This window comes from Equus przewalskii, chromosome 10, assembly GCF_037783145.1.
Source record: "Equus przewalskii isolate Varuska chromosome 10, EquPr2, whole genome shotgun sequence".
Taxonomy (NCBI): Eukaryota; Metazoa; Chordata; class Mammalia; order Perissodactyla; family Equidae; genus Equus; species Equus przewalskii.
Window position 1 is genome coordinate 58604061 of NC_091840.1, and position 20683 is coordinate 58624743.

The following is a 20683-nucleotide window of genomic DNA, read 5'->3' on the forward strand; positions in this document are numbered from 1 at the left end:
AATAAAATCTTGACCCTCCCTCAACCCCCAGCAGCCCCTGAGGCTCTCCAAGGTCTCCAGAGACAAGGTCCTTATCCTTGCACTCAAGGAGAAGGCCCTTCCTCAGGATCTCGTTGTTGCCTGCCTGCCCAACCACTTGGTCAGTGCCTCTTCTTTTTTGTAGACATGTGTCTCCTGTCTGCTTAAACTCCTTGAAGCCTTCCCAACTCTCTCCCTCTTGTTAGTTTGGGTTCTCAGAGGTAGATGCAAAGAAGATGTGCAAGAGGGTGATTGGGGAGACACCTGTGATGAATAAAAAGGAGGAAACGGGAGTCGGCAGCGAGTCACTTCAGACCTCCATGCAAGTCTGACCCTATAAGAGACAGGGGAAGGAAGGAGGAGTGGGCCAGAGGAGTCTTGACTATAGTGAGTTCCAGAAGGTTTTAGCAAGGCTGAAGGAGTGTTCCCAAGCGCTAAGTTGTCCTGCTCGAAGCAGCCTGAGTTAGTGCATCGTCCACACACAGTCATCAGCTAGGAGCAGCCCTTGGGAGCACACCTCAGCAGGAGCGTGTGGATCCAGAGGGACAGCAGCAGGGCTGTCAGTCAGCTGTGCCCCTGCGGCTCCACAAGCCCCAAACACTTTGTGCAAACTCTTTGTACTTCTCTGTCTTAAAGACATACCTGTTACAGGCATCGATTTGTTTACATGGCTTTCTTTCCAGTTACTCTTGTTTGAAGGCAGATTGTGCGATACTTTTGATCTTAGTGTGCCCAGCACCCAGCACATTGGTTGCTCGGTAAGTGTTAGCTGAACTAGATCTTTGCTAATTAGATTTTTTAAACTATAATGTACTATGCAATTTTGTGTATGTGTTGCCTGTTTCCATCTTTTATTGGATTTGAATCTTTTCTCCTTCCTTTCCCCATTTCCCTCTTCATAGTTGGTACCATTCCTGAGCAGTTGAGTCAATGTTGCTGTGGGCATCCTCAGGGCCATGAATCCAGGAGTAGAAACTCGTCAGGTAGGAGATGCATTTGGTATGTTAATATTTTTAATCCTGTTATAAGTGGATTTGAGTTAAGTTTTTCTAGACTCATCAAAAGAACAGAATGATATGAAATATTTTCTCTATTGTTTTTTAGAATCTTGGTCTAATATATTTTAGCATTTCATATAGCCAATCAGATATCTCCTTTTGGATATATGATTCTTTTATGAAAGTAGGTCTTAAGAATTAAGTAACTTAGCTAAAGTTTGGTCATTGACACAGATAATAAAAATCAATCTAGAAAATGAGATTTCATTACTTTGATTAATACTATTCTTGATAAGAACTGCCAGTTAGCATCAGATAAAAAAGAAATATATTTACTTTATTATATAATGTGTATAAATCTGAAAAGATATGTGTAATTCATACTTTTATAAGTCAAATCTTAGTGTATGTGCATTTGAGGAGTTGGCTAGTTAAAGGAATCCTGTGTTACTTTATAAAAGCACTCTTTCCTAAGTTTAGTTTTTCATATTTTGTGTTTCCTTAAAAATGAAGCTTAGATAACTTTCTCCAGATCATAGCATTTTGCCACTAATTTCATTTGTGTGTGTATGCCACTAATTTCATTTGTGTGTGTATATATACACACACGCACACATATACGTATACATATATATATATACACACACAGACACACACAAATATATACATATACATATATATATAAGTGTGGCAGAACCCAGTTCTGAAAACTTAAATACCAGATTTAGGATGAGATTAAGCCAGGAGTGATTGGTAGCAAAAGCTCTCATTGGTGCTGCTTTTGGAAGGCTGATGGTTATAGGTCACTAAGAAGATTTGTATGTCCTTAACATTATTGGTGGTAGTCTGGCTTGCAAGAAGCTGCAAAGAATTTGTCACTGGAGCTCAGGGCTTCGTGGACCTTAAGTTGGCAACAAGGTTTGTGTGGGAGAATTCCCTTAGTTGCCAACTGTTCACCGTATCAAGACCCTGTCTCCCAGGCTCTTGATATAGTGTCCCCTTAAGAGGCAAGAATATCTGTGGTTGGACAAGTGTTTCCTTTGTAGAGAATATGGATACTTCAGGTTTTAAATGAATTTCGTTAATGAAGTTGACATAAATTTATTAAAATGCTTGTTATTTTTAGATATATAAATAAAATCCAGGAAAGGTGTATTATCTTTCTAATTTTCTTTCTTACATTATATATATATTTTGAAGAGGGGTCATTCTGGGTTAGTTTGGAAAGTTCTTTTAGTTGTTGTGAGAATGATTACATTGATATACCCAAGTATGTTTTCATATAAAGAGTAGAAATCATCTTGTTCAGCACAGATTTTTATTGTTTTCATTAACTTTAGCCATTTACTGTATAGTTGTCTTTGGTGGCAAATAGACCTTGCATTAATCTGAGTTATTTGATAGCTGCTGATAAAAACAGATAGTATACCGTATATCATCAACTTCTGTCTCTTGAGAATGCCAACAACAGTGACTTGTCACTGTTTTGTAAAGGATGCCAACAAATAGTCTATTGCCAAGTAAACAACTTGTAGAATATCTCATGAAAAACAAGATGTTCATTAGAATTCTCATTTTAAGAATTGTCTTCCTAATTCTTAAATTTTCGCCCGGTACTTCTTCACTCTGGGATGACATGGCATCCATTTTCTTGTAGGTTCTCCAGTGCCACAGGCTCAGTCCCCACAGCCTCTCCTGTTGGGTGCTAGACTACAGAGCGCCCCCACCCTCACTGACATCTACCAGAACAAGCAGAAGCTTAGAAAGCAGCACTCTGACCCCGTGTGCCCATCCCATGCCGGGGCTGGGTACAGCTACTCACCTCAGCCCAGTCGGCCTGGCAGCCTTGGGACCTCTCCCACCAAGCACATGGGGTCCTCTCCGCGGAGTTCTGACTGGTTCTTTAAAACTCCATTACCAACAATTATTGGCTCTCCTACTAAGGTGTGTTTATTAAACTCTTTTGTAGGTGTAATAACTTTGTTAAATTAATATTTGTTAAGTGGAACGCAGGGTGCTGGATGGTGAGCAGAGGTTCAACAACAGACCACAGGACAAGTTGAAACAGAGAAGTCTATTACTCACATGTCCTGGAGGAAGTACCCGCATGCTTCAAGGCGCCACACAGGGATGTCAAGGCAGAGCTCAGACAGAGAGACAGGACCTGGGGCACATGCTGTTTTTAGGGTCCGTGGGTGGAGTGCTTTGGGGTTCCTGAGCTAAGGCCAGATTGTTCAATTCAAACTGAAAGAGTGGAGTTCTGGTAAGCTCCACAGGGATCATATCTAAAGGCACAGGGGGAAGGCCCTGAGAGCTGGAGGAGTCTGTCAGTCACCAGGGCTGTTGGGGAAGTCATATCCGGAACTTAGTTTTGCTGTGGGGGCTGCTATCTAGGGCATGTGCTTTCATGAGGGCTAGTGTCAGCTTAAGGTCCCTGCAGGCTGCTTGGCCACAAAAAATGGATGCAGAGGCAGTAATACCCTGGAGTAGTGCAGCTGAACGCTTGACAGTAGCTCATGAACTGGTATAGTAAGTACCTTATGGAAAGGATCCATGATGAGAATAGCTACAATTTAGTTATGAAGACATCTTTAGGCGGACATCAGGGTAGCACAGACAGTTTAAATTCAGATTGACTTATGGATATAGGTATGGAAAATCTGGTTTCTTTTTAGCAGGCAATTTGTTAGCATGTGCATTAGTTTCCTGTTGCTGCTGTAACAAATGACCACTTGGTATGCTCCAGGCACAGTGTAAGTCCTTTACTTGCCGAATGCTTTATATTCGTTATCCCATTTAATCCTGAAAAAAGGAAATTGAGGCTCAGAGAGTATAAATGCACTGTCCAAGGTTACAGAGGTTGCAAGTAGAAGAGCCGGTATTTGAATCCAGGTCTGATGGACTCTGAAGTCTATGCTTCTGACTACTGTGCCACGTGGCCTGACAATTCTGAGTGCTGCTTACATCATAATAACTAGCTTACATGTTTCTTTAGACCACGGCTCCTTTCAAAATCCCTAAAACGCAAGCATCTTCCAACCTGCTAGCCTTGGTTACTCGTCATGGGCCTTCTGAAGAGCAATCTAAAGATGAGAATGACCCGCGGGAATGCTCTCATTGTCTCTTAGTGCAAGGAAGTGAGAGGCAGAAGCCTGAGCAGCAGAACAAGGCAGTGTTTGGCAGGTAAAAGATGCCAGTTCCTTCCAGCCTTAAACACGAAAACTGTGACAGTACATATGTTTTTATTACAAAAACAGCCAGACCAAATTAGCCTAGTAGCTGGTTTATGCCACATGGTTAACGATATGAACTGTATACATTTAGAATCTCTGAAAACCATAGATGCTTCCTGTAACTCTGTAAATAAAGAGCTCTTCCTGAATTTCCTGAACATTCTATTTCTGCCTTTTGTTTATTTTGGTTATTGAAGTTTATCTCTACTTTGAATTGTTTGGTATCTATTTTTGTCTCCTTATTCTCTGACTTCCCATTAACCCTTTTATGACTTGGCTTAAATCACCCTTATTATTTAAATGTCTGGATTTTTTTAAAGTATACTTTTCTATTATTAACATCACTCTTCTTTTTAGATCTGTCAGTACTGGGAAATTATCAGATCAACAAGTAAAGACGCCTTTAGGTGGACATCAAGGGAGCACGGATAGTTTAAATACAGAACGACCAATGGATATAGGTAAGAAAAATCTGGTTTCTTTTTAGGCAGGTAGTTCGTTAGCATGTGTGTTAGTTTCCTATTGCTGCTGTAACAAATGACCACGAACGTGGTGCTTTAAAACAAGACAAATGTGTTATCTTGCAGTTCTGCAGATCAGAAGTCTCAAATGGGTCTCACTGGGCTAAAACCAAGGTGTGACAGCATTGCATTCTTTCTGGAGGCTTTAGAGGAGAATGTATTTCCTTGCCTTTTCCACCTTCTAGAGTCTGCCTCATTCCTTGACTCATGGTCCCCTTCCATCTTGAAAACCAGGAATGAAGCAGTCTAGACTCTGACCTTCCTCCTCTCTATTGTACATTTAAAGGACGCTTGTGATTACATTGGACCTGCTGGGTAATCCAGGATAATTTCTTTATTTTAAAATCAGGTGATTAGCAACCCTAGTTCCGTCTGCAACTTTAATTCCCTTTTGTCATGCAGAATAGCCTATTCTCAGGTTCCAGGGGTTAGGACATGGACGTCCTTGGCCGAGGGGAAGGGGGCAGAGCGTAATGATTCTACCTATCTGCTCTTTTGACTGTTCATGAACCAGCTGACCCAGATTTCTTCACCTAGTCCCTGTATTTTCATCTTCTTTCTCAGTAGCCCATCAAGACGAGGGTTGGTTCAGTATGTTGATAATCAAGGGCTGGTTCAGCTTGTGAGTTAGAAGGAATTCTGATCGAGATTGTTTTTTATCAGTAGGATAATACTGGTTAGCTTAAATACACATGCTCTTGAGCATTTCTTATATAGCAAGTAGATCCCATAAGGAACCATAGGTCACTGTGATCTGTGGCCCTTTCATAGTTGTTCCAGGGACTGTTAGGTGCCCATAGAAGACTAACATCTAGATTACTTGGACTGCTTGTCAGAAAATAAAAACAAAGAGCAGATTCCAGACACTAACTCAGACTTAATAAAATTTTTTGGGAATGGATTCTAGGAATCTATATTTTTAACAAAGTTCCCACATGACTATTATGTACACTTAAATTTGAGAGTCATTATCGTAATCTCTCGGTTCTTGTTTTCTCTATAATTTTTTAATTGACTCTCCTGTGAACGTCCAAAGAAGGAAATATCTGGAACAGCAAATATCTTATTGAACATGGTTTCTAATCCAAAGGGAATACTGTAGGACTTACTGTTTTACTCCACTGTCTTCTTACTTGCATGGTTTCTGAAGAGGTCTGATGTAATTCTTACTCTTATTTCTCTAGAGGTGGGATGTTTTTTTCTTTGGCTTCTTTCAAGATTTTTTTTGTCTTTGATTCTCTGCAGTTTGAATATAGCTAGGTGTAGAATTTTTGGTATTCTTCCTGCTTGGTGTTTTCTGAGCTTCCTGGATCTGTGGTTTGGTTCTGTCATTAATTTTGGAAAATTCTCGGTTATTACTACTTCAATTATTTCTTCTGTTCCTCTCTTTCTTCTCCTTCTGATATTCCCATTATGCATATGTTATACCTTTGTATAAGGTAAGTGTTCCACAGTTCTTGGATATTCTGTTTTTGTTGTTTTTTAATTCTTCTTTCTCTTTGCTTTTCAGTTTTGGAAGTTCCTATTGACATATCTTCAAACTAAGTAATTCTCTTCTCAACCCATATCCGGTCTACCAATGAGCTCATTAAATGCATTGTTCATTTCTGTTTCAGTGGTTTTGATTTATAGTATTCCCTTTTGATTCTTTCTTAGAGTTTCCATCTCTCTGCTTGTGTTACCCGTCTGCTCTTACACATTGTTTGCTTTTTCCATTAGAGCCCTTAGCTTATTAATCATAGTTATTTTAAATTTATGGTTGGATAATTTCAATATCTGTGTTATATTTTAGTCTGGTTGTGATGCCTGCTCTGTCTCTTCAAATTATTTTTAGCTTGGTTTTTAATTTTTTGTTGAAAGCTAGACAGGATGCACTGGATAAAAGAAATTGAGTTAAATACTGTGAGTTTTTTTATCTGGCTAAGAGGCTGTTTTTAGTGTTTACTGTAGCTGTAGGTGTCAGAGGCTAACCTTTTCTCTGGTGTCCTTGTTTTTGTCTCCCCTTGTTCTCTTTGAGTTTCCCTAGATAGCCTTGTTTAAATAACATCTGAACCTAACTATATTTTCTTCTAAGTGTGTTATAGCTTAGCTCTTACATTTAGTTCTGTGATCTGCTTTGATGAATTCTTGTGGATGATGCAATGTAGGGGTCCAACTTCATTCTTTTGTGTGTGGATGTTCAGTTGTCCCAATACCATTTATTGAAAAGACTATTCTTTCCCCTATTGAATTTTTTTGCCAGTCTTGTAAAAAAATCAGTTGACCATAATATGTTTATTTCTGGACTCTTAATTCTATTTCATTGATCTATATGTCTGTTTTTATGCTGGTACCATACTGCCTTGATTATTGTAGCTTTTTAGTAAGATTTGAAACCAAGAAATGGGAGTCCTCCACTTTTGTTCTTTTACAAGATTGTTTTGGTTATTCTGGGTTCTTAAATTTCCATTATGAATTTTAGCATTCATCTTGTCAGTCTCAGCAGATCAGTTATGATTTTGGTATTTCATTAAATCCATAGATCAATTTGGGGAGTGTTGCCATCTTATTAAATCTCCTGATCTATAAACATGAGATTTCTTTCCATTTATTTAGATTTTCACTCTTTCCTAGTTTTTCCGAATACAAGTTTTCCACTTCTTTTATTAAATTTATTTCTAAGTATTTCATTATTTTTGATGCTATTTTAAAGGGAATTGTTTTCTTAATGTCATTTTCAGATTGTTTATTGCCGGGGTATAAGAAATACAGTTGATTTTTATATATTGATCTTGTACCATGCAACCTTGCTGATTTTGTTTATTAGTTCAAATAGTTTTTTAGTGGATTACTTAGGATTTTCTATATACAAGATCATGCCATCTGTGAATAGAGGTGGTTTTAGTTCTTTCTTTCCAATCTGATGCTTTTTATTTCTTTTTTTCCACTCAGTTACCCTGGCTAGAACCTTTGATACAATGTTGAATAGAAGAGGTGAGAGCAGGCATCCTTTTCTTGTTCCTGATCTTAGGGGGAAGCATTCAATCTTTGACTGTTAAGTATGATGTTAGTTGTAGGTTTTTCATAGATGCTCTTTATTAGGTCAGGAAATTCACTTCTATTCCTAGTGTATTGAGTGTTACTTGTTACATTGATTGATTTTTGCGTGTTTAACTTTGCAGTCAAGGGATGAATCTCATTTGCTTATTTTGTATAATCCTTTTTATATGTTGCCAGAATCAGATTGCTAATATTTCTGGGAGATGTTTGCATCTATAGTCATGAGAGTTATTAGTCTATAGTTTTCTTGTGATGTCTTTGTCTGGTTTTGATATCTTGGTAAGACTGGCCTCATAGAGTGAACTGAGAAGTGTTCACGCTTCTTCAGATTTTTGGAAGAGTTTGTGAAGAATTGGTATTGTCTAAATGTTTGGTAGAATTGACCTTTCAAGCTGTCTGAGCCTGAGCTTTTTTTTGTGAGAAGGTTTTGATTACTAGTTTACTCTCTTGTTACAGATCTATTCAGATTTTTAAATTCTTCTTGAGTCAATTTCATCAAAGTTATCTCATTTGTTGGCATTTAGCTGTTCATAGCATTCCCTTAAACTCCTTTTTCTTTCTCTAAATTCAGTGGTGATATCCACTCTTTCATTTCTTTTTTCTTTTCTTTTTTTTTTAAAGATTGGCACCTGAGCTAACATGCGTTGCCAGTCTTTCTTTTTCTTCTTGTTCTTCTCCCCAAAGCCCCCCAGTACATAGTTGTATATTCTAGTTGTAGATCCTTCTGGTTGTGCTATGTGGGACACTGCCTCAGCATGGCTTGATGAGTGGTGCCATGTCCACACCCAGGATATGAACCAGCAAAATCCTGGGCTGCCGAAGTGGAGTGCACGAACTTAACCAAAGCTCAGCCATGGGGCCAGCCCTCCCATTTCTGATTTTAATATTTGAGTCTTTTCTTTTTCCTTAGTCAGTCTAGCTAAAGGCTTGTGAATTTTGTTCTTTTCAGGGAACCAACTTTTGATTTTGTTGATTTTTCTCTACTTTTCCTATTCTCTATTTCATTCATTATTCCCTTCCTGCTGCTTGCTCTTCTTTTTCCAGTTTGTTAAGGTAGGTTAGTTTCCTGATTTGACATATTTCTTCTTTTTTAATAGATGCATTTAAAGCTATAGATTTCCCTCTAAGCACTGCTTATCTACATGCCATAAGTTTTGGTACATTGTGTTGTCATTTTCATTTATCTTTATTTTCTAATTTCCTTTGTGATTTTGTCTTTGACCACTGGTTATTTGGGAGTGTGTTGTTTGATTTCCACATAATTGTGAGTCCACTGAATGTCCTTCTGTTATTGATTTTAATTTTATTCTCTTTTGGTTGGAGAACATACTTTGCTGAATTTCAGTAATTTAAAATGTATTAAGGATTGTTTTGTGGCCTAAAATATGGTCTTACTGTGCTTGAGAAGAATGTATTCTGGTGCAGTTTGATATAGTGTTCTATAGATGTCTCTTAGGTCTAGTTGGTTTATATTTCCTTGATAGTATTCTGCTTACTTGTTCTATCATTATTGAAAGTAGGGAATTGAATTCTTCAGCTATTATTGTTGAATTGTCTATTACTGCTTTCAGTCTGTCCTTTTGCTTCATGCATTTTGGGATTTTGTTGTTAGGTACTTATATAGTTATAATTATTATATCTTTCTGATGAAATGATACTTTTAAAATTATAAAATGTTCCTTATTTATAGTAACAAATTTTTGTTTTAAAGTCTATTTTGTCTGATATTAATATAACCTCTATAGCTTTCTTATGGTAGCTATTTGCATCATCTATCATTTCCCATCCTTTTTTTTCAATCTCCTTTCTTTTTTTGGTGAGGAAGATTCACCCTGAGCTAACATCTGTGCCAGTCTTCCTCTATTTTTTAGTATGTGGTCCACCAGCACACCATGGCTCCTAACAGGGGAGTGTAGGTCCAAACCTGGAAACTGAACCCAGGCTGCTGAAGCAGAGTGCTCTGAACTTGACCACTAGGCCTCTGGGGCTGGCCCAACCTATTTGTATTTTTTAATCTAAAGTATGTCTTCTGTACAAGGCATATGGTTGGGTCTTGTTTATTTAATCTAGTCTAACAATCTCTACCTTTTGATTGAATTGTTTAATCTGTTCACATTTAATGTTATTATTGATATAGTTGGATTTATATGTGCATTTTACTTTTTGTTTTCTATATATGTTGTCTTTTTTGTTTCTCCATTCTTCCTTTACTACTTTTGCATTAAGTGAATATTTTCTAGTGTAACTCTTTGTTCCTTTAATGATGTTTTTAATTTTTTAAAGTTATTTGCTTGCTGCTTGCTTACAATATACATATTAAGTTATCATAATGTACTTCAGATTTACAGTGAAATGTAAATGCAGTACTCCTGTAAAGCTCTATTCCAGAAGCCTTATGGTTTCAGGTCTCACCTTTAGGTCTTTGATCCATTTTGAGTTTATTTTGGTGAATAGTGAAAAAGAATGGTCAATCTTCATTCTTTTACATGTGGCTTTCCGGTTTTCCCAGCACCATTTTTGAAAAGACTTTCTTTTCTCCATTGTATGCCCTCAGCTCCTTTGTCAAAGATAAGCTGTCCATAGATGTGTGGTTTTATTTCTGGGCTTTCAATTTTCCATTGATCTGTGCACATAGTAGGGCTCTTCTTAGCTGTCTCTTTCCCTGGTTCTCTCTTTTAAACTTCTAGATGGTCTCTTTGTAGCTTGTTGCTCTCTTGGAACTAACAGCCTCCTCTTACTTGCTTACCACCAAAATCTTCATTGTTTTTGACAATGTCCTTAGGCGTGAACTTCCCCATGATCTGCTTCAAATAAGGTCAGTTGCCTTGGAGGGAGTTTTAGAATTCTCTGTTCTCTGCCTCCTCCACCCCCTGGGGAAATCCTGTGCACTGTTAAGCTAGAGCTGGGCATGAGAATAGTGGCCCATTTTTCTTAGAGTGACACCCCTGCTTTGTGAGCTAGGTGCTGGATAGGTTGGAAGCCTCTGGTCTTCATGGCTTGTCTCTACTGGCATGGAACCTCTGCCAGACAAGTGAACTGGTATGAGAGCAACAAGAGCCCTAGTATTTGATCTGCTGGCTTAGGTTAGAACTTCCACCTACAGTTCTTAGTGAGATGTAGTAGATATTCTTGAATAAATGTTTCATTTCCTGTATGGCCTCAGGACAATTTCCAGAGACTTTAAATGTTTTTTTAAAAAAATAATTGTCACCAGTTATGGTTGTTTCACTGGGGAGCAGGTCTGCAGTGCTCCCCATACCTCACACTGCTATTCTGGAAGTCATTCTTCTTCCATGTACCTTTTACCAAAAGTCACTAAGTTACTAGGAATTGGGATAATTTTTCAAAACAGCTTGCCTAAATGACCGTATTACGTCTCATTCTCCTTTAGAAGTAAATTTAAATTTTTTAGAGCTTATAAATTCTATGTGAATATGTGTTATAATTTAAAGCCAAGTTCATGGATGTGAAACCAGGTGTTTTTCTTAAAGAATGTTAAGGCATAAAGTACATCTTTGATTACTTTTATTGTCTTTTTCCTTTCTGTTTTCCTCATGAACTTTATCATCATCATTTGAAATTACAAATTTCTCTTTCTAATCTTGAAGTTTCAGTTTCTGAAAATAAAAACTGTTGATAGTAAGAAAAACATTTAAGACCGTAGGGAAAAAATAGAGTCATTGTCTCTTAAAATATACCCATGAACATTTTTAAATACTTTTATGCTAATAATTTTACTAGTACTTTACTAATACTTTTACTACTTTTACTAATGCTATACTTTTATGCTAATACTAAAGTAAAATCATAAAGATATTACATTAAATAAAGAGAATATCTGTGTCACTTTATACATCTTGTGTAACAATGGGTACTATTTAATTAATTCCCACTTACTGTTCCCTTGCTCCCTAGAAGATTTTTTTATGAACTCTCTCTTCTGCTGTTAATTAGATGCTTTGAGTTTGTTATACTCTGTTGCAGATAACATGGACACTGAGAGGCAATTTTTTCTATATCTGATTCAGTGGCTCTTCTTTTAAATTTATGGTTTGTGTTATTAACTCCTACCTCCATTCTGTAGTCTCAGAAATGGAATGTTTTTCAGATGCTTGATGTGAAAAAGCTTTGGACAGCTTTTATTGATTCAACCTGGAGGGGTAGATGGGGGTTTTCACATTCTCTTCATCCTGCCCAGCCTCAGCCTGTTGGGCCCCTGTGACGTTTTTCCCACCTCCTTTTCTTCCTGATAGATATAGAGTGCAATTCGAAGGAGTGTGTGTACTGGACTCTTTCTAAAGCTCTATTGCCGTGGTAACTGCTCATCTCCCTTCAGCTTTACCTCACATTTTTATTCCCAGTTCTTGGTTTCCACTTTTTCAAATTATCCTCAACAGATGTGACTGCAGTTTGTGTATTTTAGGAGTATACAGAAATAACTCTAAGTACTAGGCTTTGGTGTCAAGAAGGTTCACAACTATGAAGAGAGTACTATAAAATATTTTTTATGGAGATCTGTGTTGAATTTTCTGATTTTTAAGAGTAATAAATGCTTATTGTAAAAAAAAGAAACCAACCCTAATATAAAAGTGAAGGTCTCCGTATAATCCCACCCTCACATATAAGCACTATCAAAGTAATGAAGCATTTTGTGAACTTTTTGTTGCAGCCCCTGCAGGAGCCTGTGGTGTTGTACTGTCACCTCCTGTAGGAACAGCAGCAAGTTCCAGGGCTGTCCTCTTCACTGTAGGATCTCCTCCACACAGTGCCACTGCCCCAACTTGTACCCACATGGTCCTTCGAACTAGAACAACGTCAGGTAAGAAATTGTCTTATGACAGCCTTTGGCTAGTGTTTGGAGTGTAGCGTTCTGATAATGGCTTGATGTAACTTAGACGAGTTACTTAACCTCTCTGGATTTCAGTTTCTTTACCAATGATGTGGAAGTGACTATTTTCTTTACCTTAATGGGTTATAAGGAGTAAATGAGGCAATATTTGTGGGTGAAAAAAACTTTATAAAAGTACTACATTATATATTTATAATAATGTATAATATTATAGCATTATAATGTCAATGTGACTTCTCCATGATGAAGTAGCTATGCATATATGGTGTGCACAGCCAGTAAATTTTTTGAAAATGGTAGGTGGTTATTTATCTTTGTTTTGTTTTATAAGAAACCTAAGTTTTAACTTTTTTTGTACTTTGGGTTTCAGTCTTTGCACTTAATCCTGTATATATTTAGACAGGCTAATAGATTGATTTTATCATCCATACTCTATAAGTAGGTTTCTAACACCAAAAATTAAGAAAGTATTTAGATTAGACTTGAAATAAGTCTAATTCGACATCATCTTATATATTGTAGCTTGTGTCCTTTAAATTCTCTTATGCTAAATAAGTCATTAATCAAGGTATGTGTAGATTAATAAGTAAAGAGTATAAATAGATAATAAGACAGGAAGTAGAGCTAATAATCTTGTTTTTAAGATTATTAAAAGTATTAATAAGAAAATACCGTTTTAAGCAAGTAACATTTTATACCTGTTAACTAAGCTATCATTAAATATATATAATGCCCAGTGTTGTGGAGGTTCGTGAGACCTGTGTGCTTACTCATGGCTACTTTAGAAAGTGGCGTAGCGGCTCTCACAAAGACCTATGACAATGTGTATAATGTTTAATCTACGGTAATCCCATTCCCGTTTATGATACCACTTGGAGTATTTATCACAGATCATTCAAACAAAGGAAAACTTTGGATTTCATTACAGTATTATTTCTGATATAAAAAATCAGAAATAGTATACATGCCTCCAGATAAACATTACATGTATAAATTTAGTGAACTACTAGGCATCCGTTGAATTTTATAATTATGAATACTGTGAAGCAATGGGGAGAAACATATGCTATAAATTCGTTTAAAACAGAATATTTAAAACTAGCTATGATGTCTATAAAATAAACATATAGAAAGAAATAAAAGTGAACATGGAAAAATAAAACCTGTCCATATGCTCAAATGGGGGTCAGTGACTGTTCTTTGAACATTTCCTTTGTTTCTTTGATAGTAGGAGTGGGCACCAAAGTCCTTAACTCTGTGCACTCACCCGGGCATGGTGCTGCCTGTCCTGTTTCCTTGCAGTGGGCTCCAGCAGCTCCGGAGGTTCCCTGTGCTCTGCAAGTGGCCGTGTGTGTGTGGGTTCCCCGCCTGGGCCATGCCCAGGGTCTTCCCCTCCAGGAGCAGAGATAGCTCCCAGCCTGAGATACATGCCTTATGGTGCTTCACCCCCTAGCCTAGAGGGGCTCATCACCTTTGAAGCCCCGGAACTGCCAGAGGAGACACTGATGGAGGTAGCGAATGACCACTGTGACATGTCATTGTAATACTGATACCCTAAGAGAAAGTTCTAGTGATGGTGAGAGAGCAAAATACTATTGAAAGTTCTGAGGTTTTTTCCTTGCTTTTCTTACCTTTTCTTTTCTATTTGAAAAACTTCGCTGATATATTTTCAGAATAATGTTGACATTGCCTTTCTTATCTTTCCTTCTATTTGAAAAACTTTGCTGATATATTTTCAGAATAATGTTGACATTGACACTCATCCATAACAAGCTTTGGTTGATAGGAAGTGACATACAGAGATTTTGGGTTCTTAATTTTTTTGTCTGAAGTTTATGTACTACTTATTGGACTTGTAATGCATAATCTTTGTCTTAAAACCCTAACTTTTTATTCTCAAAGCTTGCTTTTCTTCATAAGATAAAAACAATACACTTAAACTTAGGTTTAAAAAAATAGTAAGCCGTATTGCCAGATTAGTCACTAACATTGAGAAAGAAACCTGCCAAGCAGACTAGATGCCCACATTTGTAGACCAGTACCTTCCCTCCATGGAGCTGGTTCTACAAGGAAAAACACATTATAATCTGAAGCATACTGAGCGCAAATCCAGAACAGGAGAAGTTAATTTTATGATTCCAAAGGCTCTGCCAGCTCAGTTGCTCTATCTTGACTCTAGGACAGCATTCAGTGGATTACATTGTATCCTCAGTCCCTGAATACAATGCTAACTTAGCCTACATTTTAAATTAAAATGATCAATTCTCCAGACCAACTAAAGAACAAATTCTCTCTCCATGCTGGACCTCTAACATTCTATTTTGTGTGAATGAGGAATATTTCACATAAAATTTATAAAATATTGCATGCAAAATTTTAATAGTCATTTTGTAGTAAGTTTAGTAGCAATTTTGAAAATATATGTAATCCAATTTAAGATTGGAAAAACAATCTTGAGAGTTTTTTCAATCTGCATCAAATTAGGCGTAAATTATATTCCAGTATGTGTTCCGGTGCATTGGAACATACAGGCCAATATTGTGTCATTGAACAGAGAGCTTTCAAAAGTCTCTAGGAATATGATTCTCATACTTTTTTTCTTTTTTTTTTAAATTTAAACATGTTTTATTTATTTATTTATTATTTTTATTTTTTTGAGGAAGATTAGCCCTGAGCTAACATCTGCTGCCAATCCTCGTCTTTTTGCTGAGGAAGACTGACCCTGAGCTAACATCCATGCCCATCTTCCTCCACTTTATATGTGGGACGCCTGCCACAGTATGGCGTGCCAAATGGTGCCGTGTCTGCACTGGGATCCAAACTGGCAAACCCCGGGCTGCCGAAGCGGAGCATGCACACTTAACTGCTGCACTACCGGGCCGGCCCTCTCATCCTTTTTTAACCATGAAAGGGGAATGAGAAACTTAGTCTTATTTAAGATTTCAAAATACGTTTATAGGGGCCGGCCCCATGGCCAAGTGGTTAAGTTCGCACACTCCGCTTCAGCTGCCCAGTGTTTTGCTGGTTCGGATCCTGGGCGCGGACATGGCACCGCTCATCAAGCCATGCTGAGGAGGCATCCCACATGCCACAACTAGAAGGACCCACAACTAAAAATATACAACGAAGTACCAGGGCACTTTGGGGAGAAGAAAGAAAAATAAAATCTTAAAAAAAAGTTTGTAGCTAAAAACAAATCTCAGTATTAATTTTAGAATACCTGTTTTTAATGCATACTATTTTTTCTGTCTGTACTCCCTCTTTAACTGAAAAGATCACAGAAGTTTTGGTGTTAGGAATCATTGTTAACTGAAAAACTAGCAGAAACTAAAATAAAGCATCTCTGAAATTGTAATTCAGTAGAATTCACTAAACTAACAAGAAGTATGGTTTAGTGTGCAGAATATCCTTATAATCTTGGTATCTATTCTGTCATGTTTTTGTTTCATGTATGTTGGTTTACTTATTCCGTACTTGATTTGTTTCTGGTAAAAGCACAGTGACTTCATATCTTTGAAGCTTAATTTTGTGGGTGCTCTCATACACACAGACACATGCGCATGCCTACGTTTGGTTTCATTTGTGTTTATTTTCTCACTAGTTTTCTGGAATTAAAAAATCTCAATCTCCTTTGATCATTCTGATATTCATAAGTATCGAAAAACATTAGCAGTGGCCATGGTTTATATGCAGAAATGAGTATGCATCTCTTCTTAACCTGGAAGTTTCTAAGACAAATTGGCTTTGCCACAGCGAGAACACACAGACACCTTACGCCACCTGAATGTGATGTTGATGTTCACTGAGTGTGTGCTGGACCTGACAGCTGTGCGGGGAGGGAACCCAGAGCTGTGCACATCCGCTGTCTCCTTGTACCAGATTCAGGAGAGTGTGGTTGTGGACCAGATCAGCCAACTGAGCAAAGACTGGGGGTAGGTGCCCCTTTGTCATTCATTTCCAGATTCTTCCTGCCTTCTGTAAATTCATGTCTGAGATAGAGGCCTTGTCATCCACTGGAGATCATATCTCATTATTAAAAGCTTCAAGGGAGTCCATGGTGTTCCATTGTGCTAGATTTCACTGTATGAGCCAAGACTTAGAGATTCTTCAACCTTAGCATTGCCTTTTCCCTGTAATTTATACTGTTGGAGATACTTGACAATAGAGAGATTGTATTGATTTTTATCTCAGTGTATCTGTTGTATTCAAAATATACATGTCTTTTTCCATGCCAAACCTTCTCCCTTCAGGAGTTATTTGTGCATTAAAAATATCAAGGATAATGATATTCCCTTAGATAAGGCTATTTTAATGGTGACCTGATGTGTAGAGAGCCATAATGGTTCACAGGATAACACTCAGCTTGCTGTCTTCTGGGTGCAGGCGAGTGGAGCAGCTGGTGTTATACATGAAAGCAGCACAGCTGCTGGCATCATCTCTGCATCTCGCCAAAGCCCAGATCAAGTCCGGGAAACTGAGCCCATCCACAGCTGTGAAACAAGGTGAGGGTGGAGCGTGACAACACCCAACTCCTGGGGTGCTGGAGCTGCCCCTTTCCCCATTACACTAAGAAAGAAAATTTTTGATGAGGAATCACTGTGTTATTAAATATTCTTAAATGAGAAAAGATGCTGGCTTTTCTGGTTTTTGTTTTTGCCATTTACTTGATATAGCGAGCAGTCCAGAAGTGCTTTTATTCTCAATCTTTTCATAACTGAAAGAGAGGACATATGAAACAATCTGATTTCCTGTCATAGTTTTCAGTGATCATTTAGGGTCACATTCTTTAAATCACTAGGAAAGGTGCGTGTCACTGTGACTTTATTTCTGGAGGAAAATTAAAATTCTCATCTCAACTTTTTTCAGTTGTCAAAAATCTGAATGAACGATATAAATTCTGCATCACCATGTGCAAGAAGCTTACAGAAAAGCTGAATCGTTTCTTCTCTGACAAACAGAGATTTATTGATGAAATCAACAGCGTGACTGCAGAGAAACTCATCTATAATTGTGCTGTAGAAATGGTAACCCTTTTTAAGGTTTTGATAGCACTACTTTAAGGTTCTATAGTACTACTTATCTTTAAGAATATCCTTTGAATTGAATCCCTACTTGACATTATCTATCCTTTTAAAAAGAGTTCATGCCCTACCGCTCCCAAGTCCCAAGTATTGTGATTACCTCTTACTAAAGGAGTAATTGGACTTAGTTAACATTTAAGTGCACAGTAAGTAACATTGGTTACATTTGGTAAAATATTATATCTCTTAAAAATTGCTAAATTAGGTGTGATTAATCTTTTCATAGTTTGCATCTAAAAGCTTTAGCTAAATCTCTTTCTGCATTTTCTACAATTTGAGAAATTTTGGCTTGATAAAACATTAGAAAAAATACTGCCCTGTTAACCACAAAAATTCATGTGCTCAGATTCTGCTTACTGATTTTATTTAAATATAGACACAAAGTAAAATCTACTCTTCCAATTATCTAGTTGTGTGATTGGAAATAATTTTTCTGTCTCATGGGGAAAAAATTCCTCTGAAGTATAGATGAAATTAGGGACTGTTAAAGAAGTATTAAGTGGGGGAAAAATTTATTATTGGCCAACTTTATTTTTACCACATTAGCATCATAAACTTCCTTCCTCCCCTCAAAATTTGTCTGCTTTGAATTGTACTGTTATATTACACCCTTAGTCTTATTTTGAAAGCCGTTATAATAAAAAGTTAAGTGAAAACAACTTTGGAATATAAACTATTGATAAGAATAGTACACAGTATTTTACTACAAACTATTGATGTGAATAATATGCATTGTATCACTGTGTACCGAATTAAGGCTTCATATGATAAATTTTTTTTTTAGAAATTTGTGCCAGGAAAAATGCCCTCTCATAAGGAATTAGGATGCGTCTTTCTTTTCTGACGATGGAACCATGTAACTTCAATAAGTTCCCCCTTTTGCTCTGGCTGCTTAGGGTGAGGAGGAAAAATTTTTCTTCTACCCTTCTAGATTCTTCTGGCTGGTCTAAGAATTAAACAACATGAGACAGAGTAACAGGAGAAAATCAAATTTAATTCTTACGTACAAGGGCTCCATAAGAATATGAGACCCAAAGAAGTGACCAAAGCAGGCAGCTTTTATACCTTTTGGACAAGCAATAAATATGTGAAGATGTGACGAGACAGGGAGACTTAGGCTTGGGCACTAATTAGGAAGAGACTAAGCAGTTTGTTACACAGCCTGGTCGGCCTTGCATTCCCTGTCTCTGATGATACGGATGTCTCTCTACCTCCTGGTGCAGAGAGGGTACCTTTCACATGGAGAGATCTATTTCCTGCTTCCAGGGGGATAAAGGAGGGTCACAGTGGCCTTGCACTGGCTGTTTTTTAAGTAACTTTAATTCAAAATAATCAATGTGCTGAAGTGGCATATTTCAGGGCAGCCTGCCCTGAACCCCATTGTAAGCATGCTTAGAGATATTAACACTTATGTTATTTATTTCTCCTTCCTTTTCTCCTTCTCTTCCTCCTGGCTCTGATGTTCTGTGTCCAATTTATTTATCTTATTGTAAGTGGCTTCAAATTATTTTTTCCAAGAGACAGAGCATATTGACAAGTAAATTAGGATACTGGATTATTGACAGTCCCTAGCATTTAATGATTAAAGAGAAAATTAGAAAGCTATTGGGAAAACTCCTGAAATACTGATAACCCTGTGAATAATACTGCTGTCCCCTCTTTCTGGAAAGCCCCTATCCACCTTTTCCATCACCTAGATAGCTCCTATTTTTTCTTTATGACTTGGCTTAGACATCACTTTTGGAGGCTTTCCCTAATCTTCTTTTCCTTCCATAGTGGGGTTAGTTGCACCTCTTGTGTATTCTGTACCATCTCGGGTTTCCTCCTATAATGCCATGTATCCCTTGGAATTTGAATGGCATGTTTTGCAGGCCTGTATCTCCCTCCAGACTGTGAGCGTTCCTTCATTGTATGCTCAGCACCTGGAACTCAGTAGGTGCTCAGTCAGTATCTCTGAATGAATGAATGACTACAGCAGAAAATCCTTTGACTAAAAGAAGAGGCTGATAAGTGGCTTTTAGCATTACTTAATTATTTTACTGTAACAAAATCTACTTTAATGAAATGCTCTAGTGTGCTCTAGTTACTCCAGTGTAAAAGTATATGTTTAAGACGAGCTTTTTAGTGAAGTCGTAGAAGAGCCAATTCAGAAGTAAGTTTTATGAGTCATGAATCTCTGAGTATGAAAAGGCTGTTTAAACACAGAATAACTGTTGTCAGGAAGCTCCTTCTTTATATCACTCATCTGATGAATCTTCAATTTTTATATAGTTCAGTGGATTATATCATTTTGTCAAAGTGTGTTAATTTTGGATCGATTCCATTTAAAGCTGTATTGACCAAATGGATTTGTTTTTTCTTGGAAAAATTGAGAATCTTCTCATTTTTGTTGACTGGCTCCAGGTTCAGTCTGCAGCCCTGGATGAGATGTTTCAGCAGACTGAAGATATTGTTTATCGCTACCATAAAGCAGCCCTTCTTTTGGAAGGCCTAACTAAGATTCTCCAGGACCCTGCAGATATTGAAAATGTACATAAATGTAAGTTGACGTACCAATAAACCAAGTGTGTTTATTGATTGCAGTCTAGTTGTCTCCTACAGGTAGAGTAGGAAGAGCCTGGAGTTGGGAATCATACTGCCTGGGTTTGAATCTTGGATTTCCAACCTTGGGCAAATCACTTACCCTTTCTTTGGTCTCAGTTTCTTCTTCTAAAAGATGAGGGAACAATGCCTGACTTGCACAGTTGTAGTGAGAATTAGAGAGAATGCTGGTAAAGTGCTGATGGCTTTTGTCATCAGTCTTTAGATTTCTACACTGTGTTACTGTGGTGGTGGGTGTGTGTTCGTGTATGTAGAGAACTTTGTTTTTGTTATTAAATAACAATAAATGCAACTATTTTAAGCTTCATGGGCTTAGTGACTGAAGAATCCTATGAAGAGCCTA

General features: G+C 37.4%; 1 protein-coding gene across 5 annotated transcripts in view; it reads left to right on the top strand.

Moving 5' to 3' along the window:
- ULK2 (unc-51 like autophagy activating kinase 2) overlaps positions 1–20683 on the top strand; it is an 84230-nt gene that overhangs the window by 58409 nt on the left and 5138 nt on the right. For 3 of the 5 annotated variants that reach the window (XR_011523696.1, XM_070563560.1, XM_070563561.1), the window contains exons 17-26: positions 921–1001; positions 2674–2960; positions 4012–4199; positions 4607–4710; positions 12479–12628; positions 13961–14169; positions 16412–16590; positions 17042–17160; positions 17525–17682; positions 20143–20278. Coding sequence is in view for 4 of the 5 variants with exons in the window: in XM_070563560.1 (XP_070419661.1) it covers positions 921–1001; positions 2674–2960; positions 4012–4199; positions 4607–4710; positions 12479–12628; positions 13961–14169; positions 16412–16590; positions 17042–17160; positions 17525–17682; positions 20143–20278 (1611 nt within the window). In the remaining variant the exon portion in view is untranslated. Of the gene's footprint in view, positions 1–920; positions 1002–2673; positions 2961–4011; positions 4200–4606; positions 4711–12478; positions 12629–13960; positions 14235–16259; positions 16288–16411; positions 16591–17041; positions 17161–17524; positions 17683–20142; positions 20279–20683 lie in introns of those variants that run through there. The other 2 variants (XM_070563562.1, XM_070563563.1) reach the window with 2 other exon arrangements.